Source organism: Lampetra fluviatilis, chromosome 20, assembly GCF_964198595.1.
Source record: "Lampetra fluviatilis chromosome 20, kcLamFluv1.1, whole genome shotgun sequence".
In the NCBI taxonomy this organism is placed as follows: Eukaryota; Metazoa; Chordata; class Hyperoartia; order Petromyzontiformes; family Petromyzontidae; genus Lampetra; species Lampetra fluviatilis.
The window spans coordinates 7,936,775-7,954,210 of NC_136294.1; the positions used below are offsets into that span (position 1 = coordinate 7,936,775).

The following is a 17,436-nucleotide window of genomic DNA, read 5'->3' on the forward strand; positions in this document are numbered from 1 at the left end:
AGAGTAGTCAAGATACCGTTAAAGATAATCGGGGTTGGTGCGATGTTGATATGGCACCAATCGTGATGCGCATTTGGTTAGCCTGGTGGTTAACATTCTCCCCTGCTAGGCCAGTTTTCACCAAGATGATGGATCTATTCCCATAGCTGCCTGGCAAATTCTGCAGGTACTTGCCAAAGCACACCCGTGTAGTGAGCATGCATTCAAATAGGGGGTAGTCTCTTCAATGCTTGTCTTGTCCAAGTCTGAAACCGAAACTAGGGGCAAAGTGACCATTTGGATAAACTCCCAACAATGGACTCCAGAACCCTATTTGGAAAAAGTTCGGGAAGAGCCCTGCAATATCGAAGACTGCTGCCACTGATGTTTCTATAATAGACAAAGAAAACCAAACACTATCGTCAAAAAACACGGTGCTATGAAGAGGTGCCATTGCCCGAAAAGTCGGCAATTATATATTTATTTGTTTTCTCTTAGGGCAGTGTTATTGACGAATGAGTTGGGTTTTTTTGCTGTTTGCGCTTGTTTGCCACTGCCAACGCAGTATCGCCAAATATTTAGTTTAATTACCTACAAAAGGGCTTTCTATGAAGCAAAGGGGCATAACTGCTTCACTCGACAAAGAGACGAGTTTTCCGTGTGCCTGTCATCTGATCGGCGAGCATGTGGCAACGTTAGCCCCTACAGCTGGCCTTTACCAAATTGTGTTCACAGCCCCGGTCAGTGGTGCCCAACATTTTTGCACCCCGTGGACCACACAGCCGACCCACCAGCATATTTCGCAGACTGCCATGCCACCAGTGACACATTCAAACCCCAAAAAATCGCTCTACCCTAAAAGTGTTACAAGCGATGTGAGCAATTAACTTGCTTTTAATTGACTCCTCTAAATATTTGTGCGACGGGCAGTGGAAAGAATTTTGCTATTTTATTTTTTTACGTGCAGCATTCCTAGGATTAGTTCCCACGGCCCCTGTGACACAACGAGTGATCAGAATCAGAATCGTTATTTAGACTGACGGAATCCGATGAGCCATGGAGCTCTATTTCACAGATGTCCAGTAAGGGCCGGGTCATAAAATTACAACAACAATACAAGAACCGATAGGAGTGCAAGGTATGGAAAGGTAAGCAGGTCAATAAATAAATATAATATAGGTACAACTTGAAAAGTACAGTATATACATTCCTGCCGAATTTCAACAATAAATGCAAGCTGGGGAAAGGCAGCAAAACAACAACAACAAAAGTCCCATACCACAGCAAGACAACACACAGTCTCTCAATAAAATTGCACATTAAGATTGCACATTAAAATTGAACTATCGATGCAAACCACATTTTCAAACGTGGTTGTATCGAGAACTAATCTTGGAGCCACTGGCCTAGATTATTTAATCACTGTTTTTGCACAGCGGTCAGAAATTAGGCTTAAGAGAACCTCACTAAGAATGAAAACTCTGGAATGTTTAGTCATAAGTGGAAGCCCATAATCCAACATTGTGACACGACCATCTAACAGTCATCATTAGATTTCCGCCCTGCACTAAAATATTTGTGTTGGGTCATCCAGCCATCTTACATATGTGCAGATAAACGCAGACATTACTAACAATAAAAACTTTTTTTTAATTTTACCAGGTAAGGCCCACTGAGCTGTATAGAGGCCATCCATAAACGACGTCACGCGATTTTGGACGATTTTTGACCCCCCCCCCTCTTCGTCACACGGCGTCACAAAAAGTCAGACCCCCCCCCTCAAATATGACGTCACAAAGCTCTGCCCCCCCCCCCCCCCCCAAAAAAAATAAAACATGCTTCAAATCGCTTTAAACTATTGTCATTGTAGTGCGTATTTAATGTGGTGCTGCACTCCGATGTTGTACGAGAAAACATTTATCAAAAAGTTTATTTAATTAAGTAGAACGTGTTGTCTATATTTATTTAAAGTTTGCGCATTTTGATGTGACGTCACATTTCTCAAACCCCGCCCCCCTTGTCACACATCGTCACAAATGTCTGACCCCTCCCCAGGTGCATGACGTCTTTTTCAGAAGCTACCTCGCCACATATGATAGCTCATCACGTTGATATGTATAGCAGCCAAATACTCGAATACAATACTTGAGAAGGTAGCAGTGCATTGCAGTGGTCATGAGCCTAGTGACCTGAGGTTGAGTTCTGGTCACGGCTAATATCAGCGGTGGGTGATATCTGAACCAGTCTTGCTTTCCCCTCTTTTACCGAACTGCATAATGTCCCCGCGTGGTAAAGTACGGTCATACAGCCCCCGATCACGAGCATGGTATGAGAAGGCAATGAATATTCCTTGTACAAAAATATTTAAAATTACTGTTCATCGGTTTCTGCAGGTCTCCATTGCAACCGACACAACCTGTGTGAGCCATCACATGGTTACATGAAGGAGGGCTGAATGAATCGTTGTTCGGGCAATGTTCCCCGATTTACAGGAGGCCATGGGTGTTCTTTTTCACAGTTCGTGGACGTTGACAATTTCCTGCTGAACGAGAAGACGCTGTCATTCCTCGTGGCTCAGAACCGCACCATCGTGGCGCCCATGCTGGACTCGCGCACTGCCTACTCCAACTACTGGAGCGCCATGACCGAGCAGGTGCCGCAGCGCTCTTGGCACACGGCCCTCGGGCGCCCCACACGCACCCCGCACACGCGCCCTGCACCTCCGATGAGCACGCTTGGCTACGTGCGGTGCGAACGGAAGTTCTACGTACATACAGCGCGCCTATCACGTGCACCGCAGACACACGGGGAGCACACCAAGACACACGCCGCCTATTATTGCACGTGTGCACCTGGCACACCTCACGCGCACACCTCGCCTCTCGCACAAATGCACACCACATATGCAACTTTTATATCGCGCACACCACACGCACACAGCGATTGGACCCCACACACACACAAAACAAAGACAAAGATCCCCCGTATAGCCTTAACAGACTGTAGGGGCAAGTGCTGTTAGCGACCACCTATGAAGGCCGGAACGGTACACGACGGGGTGGGTGGCCAGCACCACGCCCGACTGCCTTTGTCTCCCCAGTTGCGATGTTTACACACCGCACCAGGTACTCATTTGAGGCTGAGTCGACCTACGGGAGGCCCAGGACCGGTTCAGATAATCGTCACTGGTGTTGGCCGTGAGTGGGAATTGAACCCGGGTCGCCAGTTTCATAGCGCAGCGCGCTAACCGCTGCACTACCACTCCCCACACACACACACAGCGATTGGACCCCACACACACACACCGCCTATCACGCGTGTGCACCAAACACACCGCAGGCCGCACGCCACCCCACCCCACGTGCATGGCGCCTATCGCGCGGGCGCACCTCATACCCGCCACACTCACACCACAGACACTGTCGCACGCATTGCATGCGCGCATCCCACCCCGCACATGTGCCACGTGCACACCACACCCACACAGACACACTGCGCCTACCGTACGTGCTCATCACGCATGCACACACTCACACACGAATCCCGCATGTACACCAAGTGCACACCACGCACAACGCATTCAGCATTGCGTGTGTATACCACACCCCCTCATTGCACACTCTGGGCACACCGCACACACCGTACGTAGCGTACATGACCCCCTTGCAGCGATACCTGCATTTCCTCAAATCAAAGTCTGGTCAACACAATTACCAGCTCAACGAGCATGGGGTGGCACCCATTTCCTGTTTACAGTCTTGATCCTGTGGCGAGGGTGAGCTTATGTATATAGACAATCACTATTTCCTCTAGTACTGTAGTGTTGAAGTCTTGCATGCATATACATTAATGCCTGACGGAAAAAAGTGCTATGTCCCTATGCTTGCGAAACATTTTGACATGCACGGGGCTCCAAAAAGTGTCTCGTGTCTCTGTGTCCGTCCCTCTCCATGTCTCTCTTTTGCTTTGTGTTACTCTGCATGTCATCTTTGGCTGTCCCCAGGGCCCCAGTTCTTCCCTTCTGCACAGGGCCCCCACTTAGTGTTCAGCTGCCCCTGGCTGTGTACATGCTATGTAATAGCCAGCACGTGTAGCATTTGGCTGGATAGGCAAAGGGATATATCAGCAGACAGCCGAGATGTTTAAATCCTTGGCTCTCAGGTTTTGAGCTCAAGCTCCCACCTGGGACCATGTAACACATTGCTGCACAGAAACACCCGTTGCATAAGTTGAGTTGCGCGCTTTGTTGGGTATATATCGCGGCGGTTTGCATACGCTCGGGAAGTAGGTACTAAGACATGCAGTCAACTCGTCCTTGAAAAGCGTACTGCAGCGTTGTCCCATTTACTTCACGGAAAGGCCTTGGGTGGAAACACCGAAAGGAATTTTCTCGGCGTGCATCTCGGGCTTCATTCCTTGACTTGACAACATTCGATTCCCCAGTCTGTCAGCTGTTTATCCAGATGGGCGCGCTTTGACCCGTTTTAAGTATTGAAAACAGCAGTGAAATGATCCGCTTCTGTGGTCGTCTGGAACGCTCTTCCTTTCTGATATTATGAAGCCACTGGAGCTGTGCACTTTTAATTCTAAGTTGAAAGCTCATTTCTTGAGAACTGCTTTTTTGTGTTTCGTTTGTAGTCCTTGCCCCGCACCTCCGATTAGCGTGGTTGGCTACGTACGGTGCAAAAGAAGTTCAACATACATACACGCATAGTACGCGTGTGTAGCATGATATAGAAAGGAGTGGATGATCTTGTTGGAACTGTGTTATTTTTCTGTAAGGTCGCCTTGAAGGGCAAAGCCTGAGGCTTCTAATCCTCGCCTGCAAGAGCTCTCTGCCTCGCTCTACACGGCCCGTGTCAGTTGATCGTCACGAGAAAATTGCATTCCCTGCAAGCTGTTCTTTAACTGTGAACACATGTGGAAGTGATTGAAGCCAGATCTGGTGAGGATAGGTTTTCCGGATTTTTTTTATTCTATTTTTCTCCAGTCTTTGGCTTTGACCACACAAACAACGCGATTTCATCGCCCTGTGAAACATGACAGTTCATAATGTTATTCTGAAACCTGCTAATCCTTCTTGAAAGTAATATCTTTTCGTGGAAAACACAACTACAAAAATGAAAACCTCTTATGTAGTAGATGCAAACTTGAGCTATGTCTGTCCTAGAATTTCCAGGATGATTTTAAGGCTCTATTAATAAAAAAAAAGCTTTAAGTTACAGTCAGGCATCAAATCATGGTGATCCAGTAACGTCACGCAATACAGAGTATGGGATTTACTTCACTAGAGGGCCGTAAAGGCACGCCCGATCCCGGTTTCACAGTCATGTTTCTCATTAACGGACTTCAAAGTCTTGCTGACAGCCCAAGACATACTCTTTGGTTCTTTCGTTAAAGTCACGTAGGTATATGTGTTGCGCCCGAAACGTCGTGATTTAATTTATTTTATATTGTATACCTTACTTGACTTTACCGAAAGAACCGAAAGAACCAAAGATCCCTGCAGTCACGAAAACTTCAAATCTAGAATGAGCCCAAGACATACAGCCTAGATATGTGGCGGACGAGACAACGACGTTTGTGTCTTTGCATTGTGCCTGGAATGCGCCCCACCTCATTAGATCTCGGAAGCTAAGCCAGGATTTGAGCCTGGGTGGTGGTTGGATGGGTGACCAATGTGCGTGAAACAGGACGTTGTAGGCTGGGGCGGGTTATGTTCATGCAGTAGAGGGCAATGCAGTAAGATCCATCCCACCACGTGTTTGCTGCCCAACTTCACCAAACTCCATTGATCAGCGTGGTGAGGTGTGGTCAAATAACCTCCGTCAACCTGCACGGTGAAGGGAGGCAAAAATCAGCAGTGGATTGATATGTGTATATTCTTTGAACGGAGCTTTGGTCATCTCACAATTTACCTCCCTAGCTATTTGATTAATTGTCACAATTCAGGGTGTTGATTTTATTTAATGTTAATCACTTTTATGTCTTGTTTGTCAAATTTTGGTTGTACTGTTAACCCAAACTAAAAATGCATACATTGTAAATGAGAAATAATAGATTTTCTCACACACACAATTGAATGCCCTTGTCTTGAGAATCGATTTTAAAAGAGGAAATTATACGTTCATAAATGCCCACTTAACATCCATCCTCTGTGGTATGGCCATGCCTCCTGTGTTAAGTCACAGAATTTACTTCCACCCCTCGTATACCGAAGCTAAGCGTCAGCTTTGTTCGTTCTCAGAGGGGGGGATGGGCATCAATTTAGGTCAGTAGTTTAAAGTATTCAGGTGGAATATTAATTGAGGAAGGAGGGTGGGGCAACAGTGGTGGGAAGGAAATGGGTCAACACAGCATGATGTCACACATGGGCCAAGGTCTCACGAGTGTTACGTTGATTGTAAAGCATACACGAGTACAACGGAACGGTAACGCGTAGAGCACGGTCCTTTTATATCGTGCAGAGACGTGGGCACCAAGGAAGGAATAGGAACGAGTGCTAGAAAAGGACGGGGATACGAACGCCGAAGTGGATGTTGGAGGTATTTTGTAGAGGAAAGAAGGCTGAGCGAAGAGGTTAAGAGCCTTCTCAGGGGTTAGCAATAGCATCGAGAAGGTTAGAGAGATGGTTTGGGCACGTGTTGAGAAGAAACAAAGAATATGCAACTGGAAGGGCTTTTGAGATTAGAGGCCCGCAGACTCGCATAGAGACCCGTCGTCTAGAAGCGCTGTGGAGATACCACCGGTGCACGGCAGAAGGTGTAGATGGAAGCCAAGGGTGAGATGGGAGCATGCGGTGGAGTGAGATATGAGGACAGTGGCTGGGACTGGACATCAGGAACAGAATGGAAGCCACACAGAGAAGGAAATTCCAAGCAGCTGACCGCATACAATAATTTGACTTTTGGCTTATAAGAAGAAGATATGAAACTGTTTTGAATGTTTCTTGAAGGAAACGGATAATATGCAAATGATCACACAAATAACCATGCGTGACTGCTGCCACGTGCAGGACTTTTCGCAATAATGTGACTTTTGGACGAGGGGGAGATGTCGTTGTGCCTGTTTTGTTCACACCGGGGCCTCCCTGTGCAGGGCTACTACAAGAGGGCGCCCGAGTACCTGCCTGTGCGGGAGCGGGAGCGTCTCGGCTGCTTCCGCGTGCCCATGGTGCACTCGACGTTCCTGATCGACTTGCGCCGCGAGGCGTCGCGCCTCATCAGCTTCTATCCCCCGCCACCCAACTACGCCTGGCCCTTCGACGACATCATCGTCTTCGCCGCCTCCTGCAAACACTTCGGTGCCGCAATGCCCTCCTCTGTCACGGATGAATGTTGCTTAATTTGTTGTTGTTGTTGTTTAAGTTTTCACATTTTTGTTTCGTTTGTAATCCTGACGCTACCGCGTTTGTAACGGTGGTCACACTGGACTTGTAAGCTAGAGGGTGGCCGGTGTATTTTCCTGGCGCGACGGTTGAAACAATGTTGCAAGTTTATTAAATCTTCCCCACTGCACTATATCCAACGAGCAGTATAAATAGGTACCGTCACGAGTCGATTGACAGCTTGCGCGTGGTGGGGTAAAGTGTGGGTGTCACCCACCTCTTCCAAGGTGTCTGACCAGCGCTGGAAGAGGAGGAAAAATAGCCTCTATGGCAGCCTCTCCTAAAATAATTCACTCTCCTCGCCATGCAGTGACGACTTGTCACGCGGTTTGATACGAGAATCTATTTTATTTTGCATTGCGGTGAATGTAGCACCTCTGGTGGCCGATTCAGGAGTCGCATGAACTAATTTTTTACATCGAAAATAATATTTTCAACACACGATTGGATGCATGTGTTGTGAGTGTTAGTCAATGTAATATTACACTCTGAATGATTCCCATCGTTATGTTCACGATGTTGCTACTGTAATGCCACCATGTTAAAAAATAACATGGTGGTTTATTTTATTTCATCAAGTTGATTGATGGCAGATTATTTACATATCACTTTTGTTCGAGAAAACTGGTCATAGTGTATGCATGTGTGACACCATCCTAGAAGGATCGAATAAATGGCACATAGTATCAACATTTGTCCTGGGCCTCCCTTAGGTCAGCACAGCTCAAAAGAAGTACTTTGTGTGGTATGTAAACTATCAGTTCTGGGGAGACGAAGGTGGTCAAGCCTGGTGCTGACAACATTGTCCTCTTGTTTGCCGTGTTGTTCTACGTAAGTGTCCTTTCTGTAACAGCACTGGTTTGTCCAGTTGGCAAGGCCTCACTGGGGGATTTTCGTGCAATCGCTCCATGTGTTTTGCTCACTCCCTGCAGGTGTGCCCATGTACATCTGTAACCAGCATCGCTTCGGACACCTGGTGGTGCCAGGGAAGGCAGAGATCACGCTGCAGGACGATGTGGACATGTTCATTCACACCCATCTGGAGATCATGGGTGCGTGCAAGCTGTACACCGCGCTGGAACACTACACAAGGCGGCAGCGTTCAGTACCAGCCCCAAAAAAAGAGCTTTGATAATTTAACAAGAATTAGGTCAATTCAAGATTGAATTCACATTTATTTAACCAGGTGAGCACATGTTGACAGTCGTCTTGTTTTTTTGGCAGGGAAGTCTTGTGAAAAGTGAATGATACAATTTTTTTGTTTTATAATTTCTATTTATTTATTTGGGATGTGGGCCATGACACAGGCACTCAGTGGGCCTCTGATTGAAAATTACACAACAGCATCTTTAACATCCACTCGCGCAATAGACACTGCTTACTAATTCCCTGTAGATATTATTGAGTGGTTGTGGAAATAAGACCCATCAATTAAAATGACTGGCTCATTCATTATATAACGACATTTTTGATAGCGCCGTAACATGGAGAGCCATTACAAGAGAGCTATTGGCGTGCCGTGTGGACCAAAGGTCTTTTGTTTTTTTTCTATCTGCCTTTAAATGCACGAATCATTAAAATACCATTTATTAATCACGCATGACTCTGGGGGCTCTGCGGTTAGGCTGTTTCAGTAATTGGACCTTTAGCTAATGCCGTTGTGCCCTTGCAGTGGAAGAGCCTCCGATGAAGCCATCCCAGTACATCCACATGCCGGAGAGGGAGCTCGACAAGATGGGCTTTGACGAGGTAATGACGGGCACTGGGCGTCATGAATTGTCGTCTCACTGGCCCGACCACATCGGCTGGAAAGCTGTGAATGGGCGGTGAAGCCAGGATAGTTTTCTTCCGTGAGTGACATATCAATTTCCTGTGTCTGTTTAGTTCTGCTTTGGGTTGCTTTTAAGGCCACCACAGATAGTTAACACGATTGTTAATGTCAATTAAGAAGATTCTTAATGGAATGGCACCAGTACACCTGTTAGAATGAGATGTCTCATCGAACAGGGGTTTTCATGTTGGAATATTTTACATTTATTTTAAAAAAATCACTGGATCCCGTTACAGGAGGTGGAATAACATGGTTTCTTCATGTCCTGGGTCAGGTTGCCCTGTTCTGTGTAAGGCAACCAACCATTAACATATGGCCTTACTGTACCCATTGGCTCCCATGATTGTCAGTAATCGCCTGGCTAGATGATTTGTTGGGTACAGGCGAATGTTTTATCTATAAATAGAGGCTGAAGGTTTCGTCAGGGTTAATCCGAGTCAACGTGTGCATTTGTTTTTTTGCCTTCCCAACTGTTCCATATCTGTTTTACAAGTGTTGTATCGTTATATTATGTTTGACCACATTTCAAGACTAAATAATAACAAATAATTTTTAAAACCGAAAACGTCTCCAGCTGTGAGCCTCCGAAGGAAGTGATTTATGCAAAAGTGCGTAACTTTCATTTGTTACTTAATTGTTTGGTTCACGTTGAGCTTCGTTTAATTTTCAACACGTTTTATATTACTAGGCTCTATAAATAGAGAATAGTTTTTCATCGTGTAAGCTCTAGTCAAATAATATAAAAAAAATACTTTTTAAAAAACACGCTTTAATGAAATGTACCGTACGAGTAATGGCAGAACTCCACGACTCCAGGAAGTGGCCCGAGGCTTGCCATAACGTAAGGGGCCGTGGTGATTTACAGCCAACGTTAGTTGAGCGTGGACAATTAGACCAAAGCTGAAACATAACATGTAAAAAAGATGGTTTATAAATATTTATTTTATTTTTAATGATAGAATATAGTATTGTCATCAGTAAGACATAAGCATACGAAGTTTACAAGTCGATACCACATTGGGAAGTCGGTTACAATTGAGTTACAAGATTTGAGGATACGACAACAACAGACAGAGTGAGTTAAATAAAAGCGTGTAATAATCAAAACTATTGGAATGATCGCTGCTGTGAAAGAGTTGCATCGATGTTTTTCTTTAATCGTCTTCATCTGCTTTCCCCAATATTGTCTCCACCCAACCTAGCGGCCCCATCGCCTTCTGGGAGTGCGTAATTTCATCAACATTGATTCAATACAGTAAAACCTTGGATTGCGAGCATAATTCGTTCCGGAAACGTGTTTGTAATCCAAAGCACTCGTATATCAAAGCACTCGTCGTACATCAGTTGTGATCACGTGACACTCGGCAGACAAAGCATATACACGTACTACTCGTATTGCAAGACCTCGCTCGTTTATCAAATTAATATTTATTTAAAAAAATGCTCGTATTGCAAAACACTCGCAGACCAAGTTACTCGCAATCCAAGGTTTTACTGTGCAAGCAAATTGTGGACCGTCTTTCAACATACAGTGTCTCAGCGGCAAGGTCAGGGTTGCTTGAATCGAAGCCGGTGAACTGTCAGATGCTGGTGAGCCATAGCATACATCCAAGAAGCCATGCTGCCGATACCATCTGGCAGCTCACCAGCACTGATTAAAGCAAGCCTGGCTCTGCTTACGAGACTCTTGCATGTCAAAACCGGTCCAGAGTTTGCATGCATCTATGTATGTTGAACTTCTTCTTGGTTCTTTCGGTAAAGTCACGTAGAAGGGAAGTAATAAAATAATAAAAACAAAACATAATAAAATAATTCTCACGACGTTTCGGCCACAACGCAAGCAGCCGTCCAGAGGACCTGAGGACGGCTGCTTGCGTTGTGGCCGAAACGTGAGAATTATTTTATTATGTTTTGTTTTTATTATTTTATTACTTCCCTTCTACGTGACTTTACCGAAAGAACCAAGAAGATGAATCCCTGCAGTCACGAAAGCTTTAAATCGAAATTTATGTTGAACTTCTTTCGCACCTTACATAGCCAACCATTTTAATCGGAGATGCAGGCAAAGGACAACTTAACACAAAATAATTGCATTGAATCACTGCTGGTAAAATTACGTACTTCCAGAATGATGGGAGACATATGAAGGAGATTAATTGTCTGCTTATTTAAATTGATTGAACAACTATTGAACGCGAAATGGTTAAATGTGAAGCTGTGGCATATGAATCTCCTGAATATAAGACTATTCAATATAAAACTGGAATATAATTATTTTCATGATGACGTTATTTAATATGAAACTCTAAAACGTGAAGCTGTTTACATGCAATGTTGCCTCATATCGAGCCCTCTGAATAAAAGCTGTTCCTAATTTCTATACAACAACAACAACTGTTCCCTGCTTGGCGCTCCAGGTGTACATGATCAACCTGAAACGTCGTCCCGAGCGGCGGCTCCGCATGCTGCGATCGCTCGAAGAGCAGCAAATCCAGTGCAAGGTCGTGGACGCGGTCGACGGGAAGTACGCAGGCCGCAACAACCACCACCACACTGAGTTGTTGTTGCGTCTGCGATCTTGCTCAAGCGAGTGCCGTGTGCTCCCCTAGGGCACTCAACAAGAGTCAGATCCGGGCACTGGGAGTGGACATGCTGCCCGGCTACCACGACCCCTACTCTGGCCGCGTTCTCACCAAGGGAGAGATCGGCTGCTTCTTGAGCCACTACGGCATCTGGCAAGAGGTGTTCCCCTTTCCATGGCCTGGCCAGAGCTAGTTAGGTTCCTTGTTGTGATCTCAGGGCCACTTGTGAATGTAGGTGCTGTCCACAGAACCATTGCCCCGTGGGTGCAGATGTATCTTCTGCACCGCTCCAAAGATTCGAATTGTTTTGTGTATTTTGTTTTGGCAATTGAATATCGGTTGTGTCTACGCGACTGTTTCACCATCTGGCGCATTACGTAATTGGCACCACGACTACTTCCACTCTTATATATGTGACCAGATTGTTTAGTAACTTTATTGGCGTTGTGTACAGGAAGCAATTGTATTGCAGTAACACAGCCACTTTCATTATTACCATATTATTTTCCAAGCATCCTGTGTATATATTTAACAACTTTGTATTTTTCATCCTTTGTTTACTGATTTCCAAGGATCCCATATTTTCCCCACAAATATTAGTTTTTTTTTCAAAATGACCCCACATTTTGGGGACACTTTAATGGTATTCACATCATAGCAGTCACACATGAATGCTACAACACTAAAATATAACTCCATTCCATGACCGTAAAGAGTGAACCTCTAAAGCTGAATTCGCAATGTGGCTTTGACGCTTGAGTTGACAATTGCATCGTTTTTATTTTATATTATTATATTATTTTATTATGTTTTATTTTTATTATTCTATTACTTCCCTTCTACGTGACTTTACCGAAAGAACCAAGCAGATGAATCCCTGCAGTCACGAAAGCTTTAAATCGAAATTGCATCGTTGACGCAAACGTGTTGGTGGAGCAATGATTTGCAGCCCCTGGCACCAGAACCACTGACATATACTCGGCATATCCTCTTCCTCGGAAACTGTTCTGTCTGCCACGTCGCCCACGCTTGTCTCTCTCTCCTTTACTGTGCACACTCGCACTGCCAATGACCTGGAAGTAACGAGCATTTTAGGGTGGGTGAGCATTGCTTTTGTTAACGTGCACATTCCTGCACTCCTGTCAACTTGGCTAAAATCAGCACCTACACATGCTGATGAAATTGAGCTATAATGTTGTTCTTCTGCACCAAGGTGCATGCAAGCAAATTACCACAAATGCGCCCGAACTTGAATGTCTCCAGGGCTAAACAGGTTCGAGGCTGGATGGTATTTGGTTTCGGGACCATCAAGGCTTGCCAAGTGTTGGAGGCATAGGGGTGCAGGGGGGGCGTCAGTGCTGAGCATAACACCCTTTTGCGCGTGGGTTGTCTCCGGGTACTCTGGTTTCCTCTCACATGCCATGCACTCCTGCATAGAATTGACCAAACATCCCCAACTAAATAAGGCTTTCCTGGGTGAATCATGTACATTACTGTTATTAGAAACGGAGTATTAACTCGGTCGATGCGCACCAGCCAATAGCTGGGTCTGGAGTCGCCCATAGCACCTCGCCCGCCCTGGCTAACTCGCCGCTGTCCCGCCAGGTGGTGGATCGCGGCCTCCCCAGTTCGCTGGTGCTGGAAGACGACGTCCGCTTCGAGCCGTTCTTCCGCCACCGCCTGGAGAGGCTCATTGCAGACGTTAAGAGCTTAAACTTCAACTGGGACCTGATGTGAGCGTGCATGCGTGCGTGCGTGTGTGGAGCCAGCTGGTATTGTTGCTTTCTCACTCAAGGTGTTTAAGCCAACTGGCCAGACAGACCAAGCTTCAGTAGCGGAGGATACTTAACCGGCCACACAGGCCAAGCTGTACAGTGGCCAATACATTTCGATGTTTTTGGAGACATTTACGTATGCTGCGTTTAACACGTGGGGGCTGATTATGCTGCGCAGCGGGTAGAGAACGTGATTCGCACTCTGAAGTCTAATCGGCAGGGGGTCTACTCGATCGTTGATTTCTTGGGAGTGGATTAAACCGGCAGAGGTTGTTGTTGTCTGAATAGCCTACCCTCTGTAACAGAAATGGATATTCTCAAAGCTCTGGGCTGTAAGCAAGAGACTTGGACAAATAAACCACTTTTAATTTGTATTTATTCAGCCCAAGGTAAAGCTCAAGTTAACGCTCACCCTAATCAGTTGCATTCAATTTAAATTTTGGACCAAAAATGAGAACTCATTGCGAAATCAAATGTTCCACTTCCATGGATAACGGATGTACTGTTTTAATCACTCACAAAGTTGTTCAGTGGAAGTGCGTGCTTCTCTGCTATTTGCACTGGGTCCCTCAGTACGTGCACCTTAGTGGGCAAAATAAATCACAGACGTCTCAATTTAAAAATAAAACAACAGACGGACTAACAACAGGTGAACGCACTAATCTCACCCGCAGATACATCGGCCGCAAGAAGATGCAGATCGACACCCCGGAGCGGTCCGTGAAGGGCATACGGAACCTGGTGTGGGCCGACTACTCGTACTGGACCCTGGCGTATGCAGTGTCACTGCAGGGCGCGCGGAAGCTGCTGGCTGGGGAGCCGCTGGGCCGCATGCTTCCCGTGGACGAGTACCTGCCCGTCATGTTCAACAAGCATCCCATGTGAGAGCCTCCTTGCGATCCCTCACGCCGCCAGTTCTCCGCCTCCAACTCCGCCCTCCCACCTTCCGGCCTCCCTTTCATCGTCTTTTTAAATCCTTTATATTAAGTTCGCTTGCTTGCTTAGGACCGTGCAAATCTTTCGGTCGTTTTTTAACCCACTTCCCGTGATCCAATGGAGCTGACATTTTCCACACAGACTCGTTGTGCGTGACAATTAATGTTCGTGAACATTTTTTCAAAAATGTTACACTTTTTAGGACGAAAATATTATATTTAATTACCAATTGCTTAATGGTGCAATGCAATCATCTGACCCATAGGTGGCAGCCATCTCCAGCCAGAGGACGAGAGGACTCTAGCCGCCACGCATATAAAGGATTTATAGTGAAAAACTTTGTTTTTACTGGTTATACTTTTTAGCCCCAAACGAGGGTTGCGTTGCAATGGTGGGCCACGAATAAAACTAGGGCGTGGTGACGGGCCACGCAGGCACTACGACGTCACGCGCGGCAGACGTTATGGCGCCGCCTTGGCGTCGTGACGTCATAACGTGACCTCTAACCTCTTGTCTCCAGGTCTCTCATCTGTCTCCTTCTCTCTCTTGTTTATCCTGCCTGCATCTCATTAATATTATTCTCTTCTCTGTAGCTCTACCATGCCTAGACCTTGTTTATCTCTCGCTTTCGTCTCGCCAACTTGCATCTCGAATTTTATATGGCTCGGCAGGCCCGGTCCGTGATCTTGTGCGCTTAATATCTGGCTCACGGGTTGCAACAATTGAAGAACTCTCGCCTAAACCACTCATTCTCTACCGCGTCAATCCAGCACACGTTTCTTTTCGTATATTTCTTGTTCCCTGCACTTTGCGTGTGTCACCCCGTGTTTGGTCTTCTTTCCGGATCCATTGTAGACTCGTGTCCAGACCACCAGTCTTTTTTCTTATCGGTGCCATCTCTCGCCCCAATTGTTCTCGCCCTGTATTTCAACTTGTCCCCTCCCGCCACGCAGTGAGCAGTACCTCGAGTACTTTGAGCCGCGGGACCTGCGCGCGTTCTCGGCCGAGCCGCTGCTGGTCTACCCGACGCAGTACACGGGCGAGGCCAACTACGTGAGCGACACGGAGACCTCCACCATCTGGGACGATCGGGACGGCACCGCGGCCCCCGACACCAACTGGGGACCCTCGCCAAAGATGGAGGGGCCCGGGGCCAGCGGCGGCGCCGAACATTCGTCCGACGGCGGAGGCGGCAACGGTGGCAACAAAGGGGAGGCCGACGAAGCCGGCGGCACCAAGGGTTGGGAGGCCAGCGTGGCCGCTGGAGTGGGGGCCGTGGGCGGCGGCTGGCCCGAGAGGGGGGCCGGCGTCGTGAAAGGTGGCGGCGCCTTCGCCAAGGAGCTCGTAGACACACAGGCCGCTAGGAAATCGCTAGGTGGCGCCACGGACATAGCCGACGCCACCGCCAGAGATGAGCTGTAGCGGCAGCAGCGGCGTGTACAGACATCGTCGGCACGCGCACACACACACACACCTACACCTTTGCCGGATCGCATGGCAACAGGTGATTGCGCACAAGCGGCTTTGATATATTTTTTTAAACCTGTTGCTGCGATGCATTTGTTGTTCGCGTTTGTATTGGTCTGGTGTGGAAGGAACCACTTGGGATTTAAAGAAAGTACCTGGACAGTTTTGATAAAACTGGACTCAAGTCAGGGCTATGATGTCGACAGGGTTTCAGTTGCAGGTCCGTTCTACTTTGCGGCTTTAAGAAAATGTATAATTCTGAACTGACAATTTCCCCGGCTTGTGAAAAGGATTTGATCAGGAGGGTCGTAAGAACACCTCGTGTTGTGCATTCAGGCCTGTCTGCTTCAAATCTGTTGGAGGTGCTGTCACAGTATTGTTCACTGTACAGCAGTTATCTTGCCAGTCTGGTTGTGATGTTGTAGTTTTGGTTGCGTGCGTAGCATTTGCTGAATCCAAGTATTCTAAGAAATGTAATCCCTGTTCTTGCCTTTAATGCTGAAGCCTCTAATGGTTGGCTGTTTCATTATTGCTTTTGGCAACGTTTATAGTGTCCTTTTCTTTTCACCTAGTTTTAGGATGTCCGCTGTATTATTTGTATAAACTGAAAACCAAAATGCCTTATTGTAATAATTTCCACCTTGTAACATACATTAGCAACTCTATTAGCTTTATAACATGATTTTGTACAGATTGCATCTTCATTAATACAAATTAACTGACTCTTGATGTTTTACGCTAATACTATTAAACGCATCTCATTATCTCTGTACTGCCAAGGGGCATCTAATTTTTAAAGGATATGGAATAAACTAAAGCATGCGAGTACATTTTCTATACCCCAGTCGAAAGCTCAATTCTCTCTCTGTATAAACTGCCCTTCGATTACATCTGTGACCCCATCAACATCTCTAGGCATAAGCTTTCAACACTTTCTCGGCTAACTAAGTGCCATATCTCCTGATTCACACTAACTTAATAATGACTGATGCCATTGAAGAAACAACACTACTCATTTGTTAAACTTTGCACATTTCGACACAAAAACCCGGCATGTGTTGCATGTTTTTTTTGTTGTCAAAACGTTCGGTTGTCGTTTCTCTCCGATTATTTTGGCTGGAGTTTCAGCAGTGATTGCAAAATGCGCAGGCTATACTACATGACGAGACTATGCTGTGCATATTACGTCAGTGGAGATTTATAAAATAATAAATCGTGCCCGTTGCAGCTTGGTTCAAGCGTTGGGCCTGCATCGGAGTTTTGTTTTCCGGTGCCGATCGTCCGTGGTTGGGTTCTGCAGCTCGTATTCGGTCGATTCCCCGCTTGCCGATTGAAACGATGGATGTTCATTTTTCAAATGACCAACGAGAACAAGCCTTGCATCACCGCAGCCCAGGTGAGCTGTACATACATTAGTCAAGTTTCTCACCCCCCCCGCTCCCCTCTGTATTATCTTATTGTAAGGAGTGGAGGGCAGGT

At 46.4% G+C, this 17,436-nt stretch overlaps 1 protein-coding gene across 1 annotated transcript in view; it reads left to right on the forward strand.

The window, feature by feature from the left end:
- Positions 1–17,184, forward strand: part of LOC144937933 (procollagen galactosyltransferase 1-like) — a 29,116-nt gene extending 11,932 nt beyond the window's left edge. Inside the window, exons 4-12 of the mRNA XM_078865555.1 lie at positions 2,498–2,632; positions 7,078–7,282; positions 8,299–8,418; positions 9,039–9,115; positions 11,615–11,721; positions 11,807–11,939; positions 13,385–13,512; positions 14,229–14,435; positions 15,444–17,184. Coding sequence (XP_078721681.1) covers positions 2,498–2,632; positions 7,078–7,282; positions 8,299–8,418; positions 9,039–9,115; positions 11,615–11,721; positions 11,807–11,939; positions 13,385–13,512; positions 14,229–14,435; positions 15,444–15,912 — 1,581 coding nt within the window. The 3' untranslated portion in view covers positions 15,913–17,184. The remainder of the gene's footprint in view (positions 1–2,497; positions 2,633–7,077; positions 7,283–8,298; positions 8,419–9,038; positions 9,116–11,614; positions 11,722–11,806; positions 11,940–13,384; positions 13,513–14,228; positions 14,436–15,443) is intronic.
- Positions 17,185–17,436: the final 252 nt, after the last annotated feature.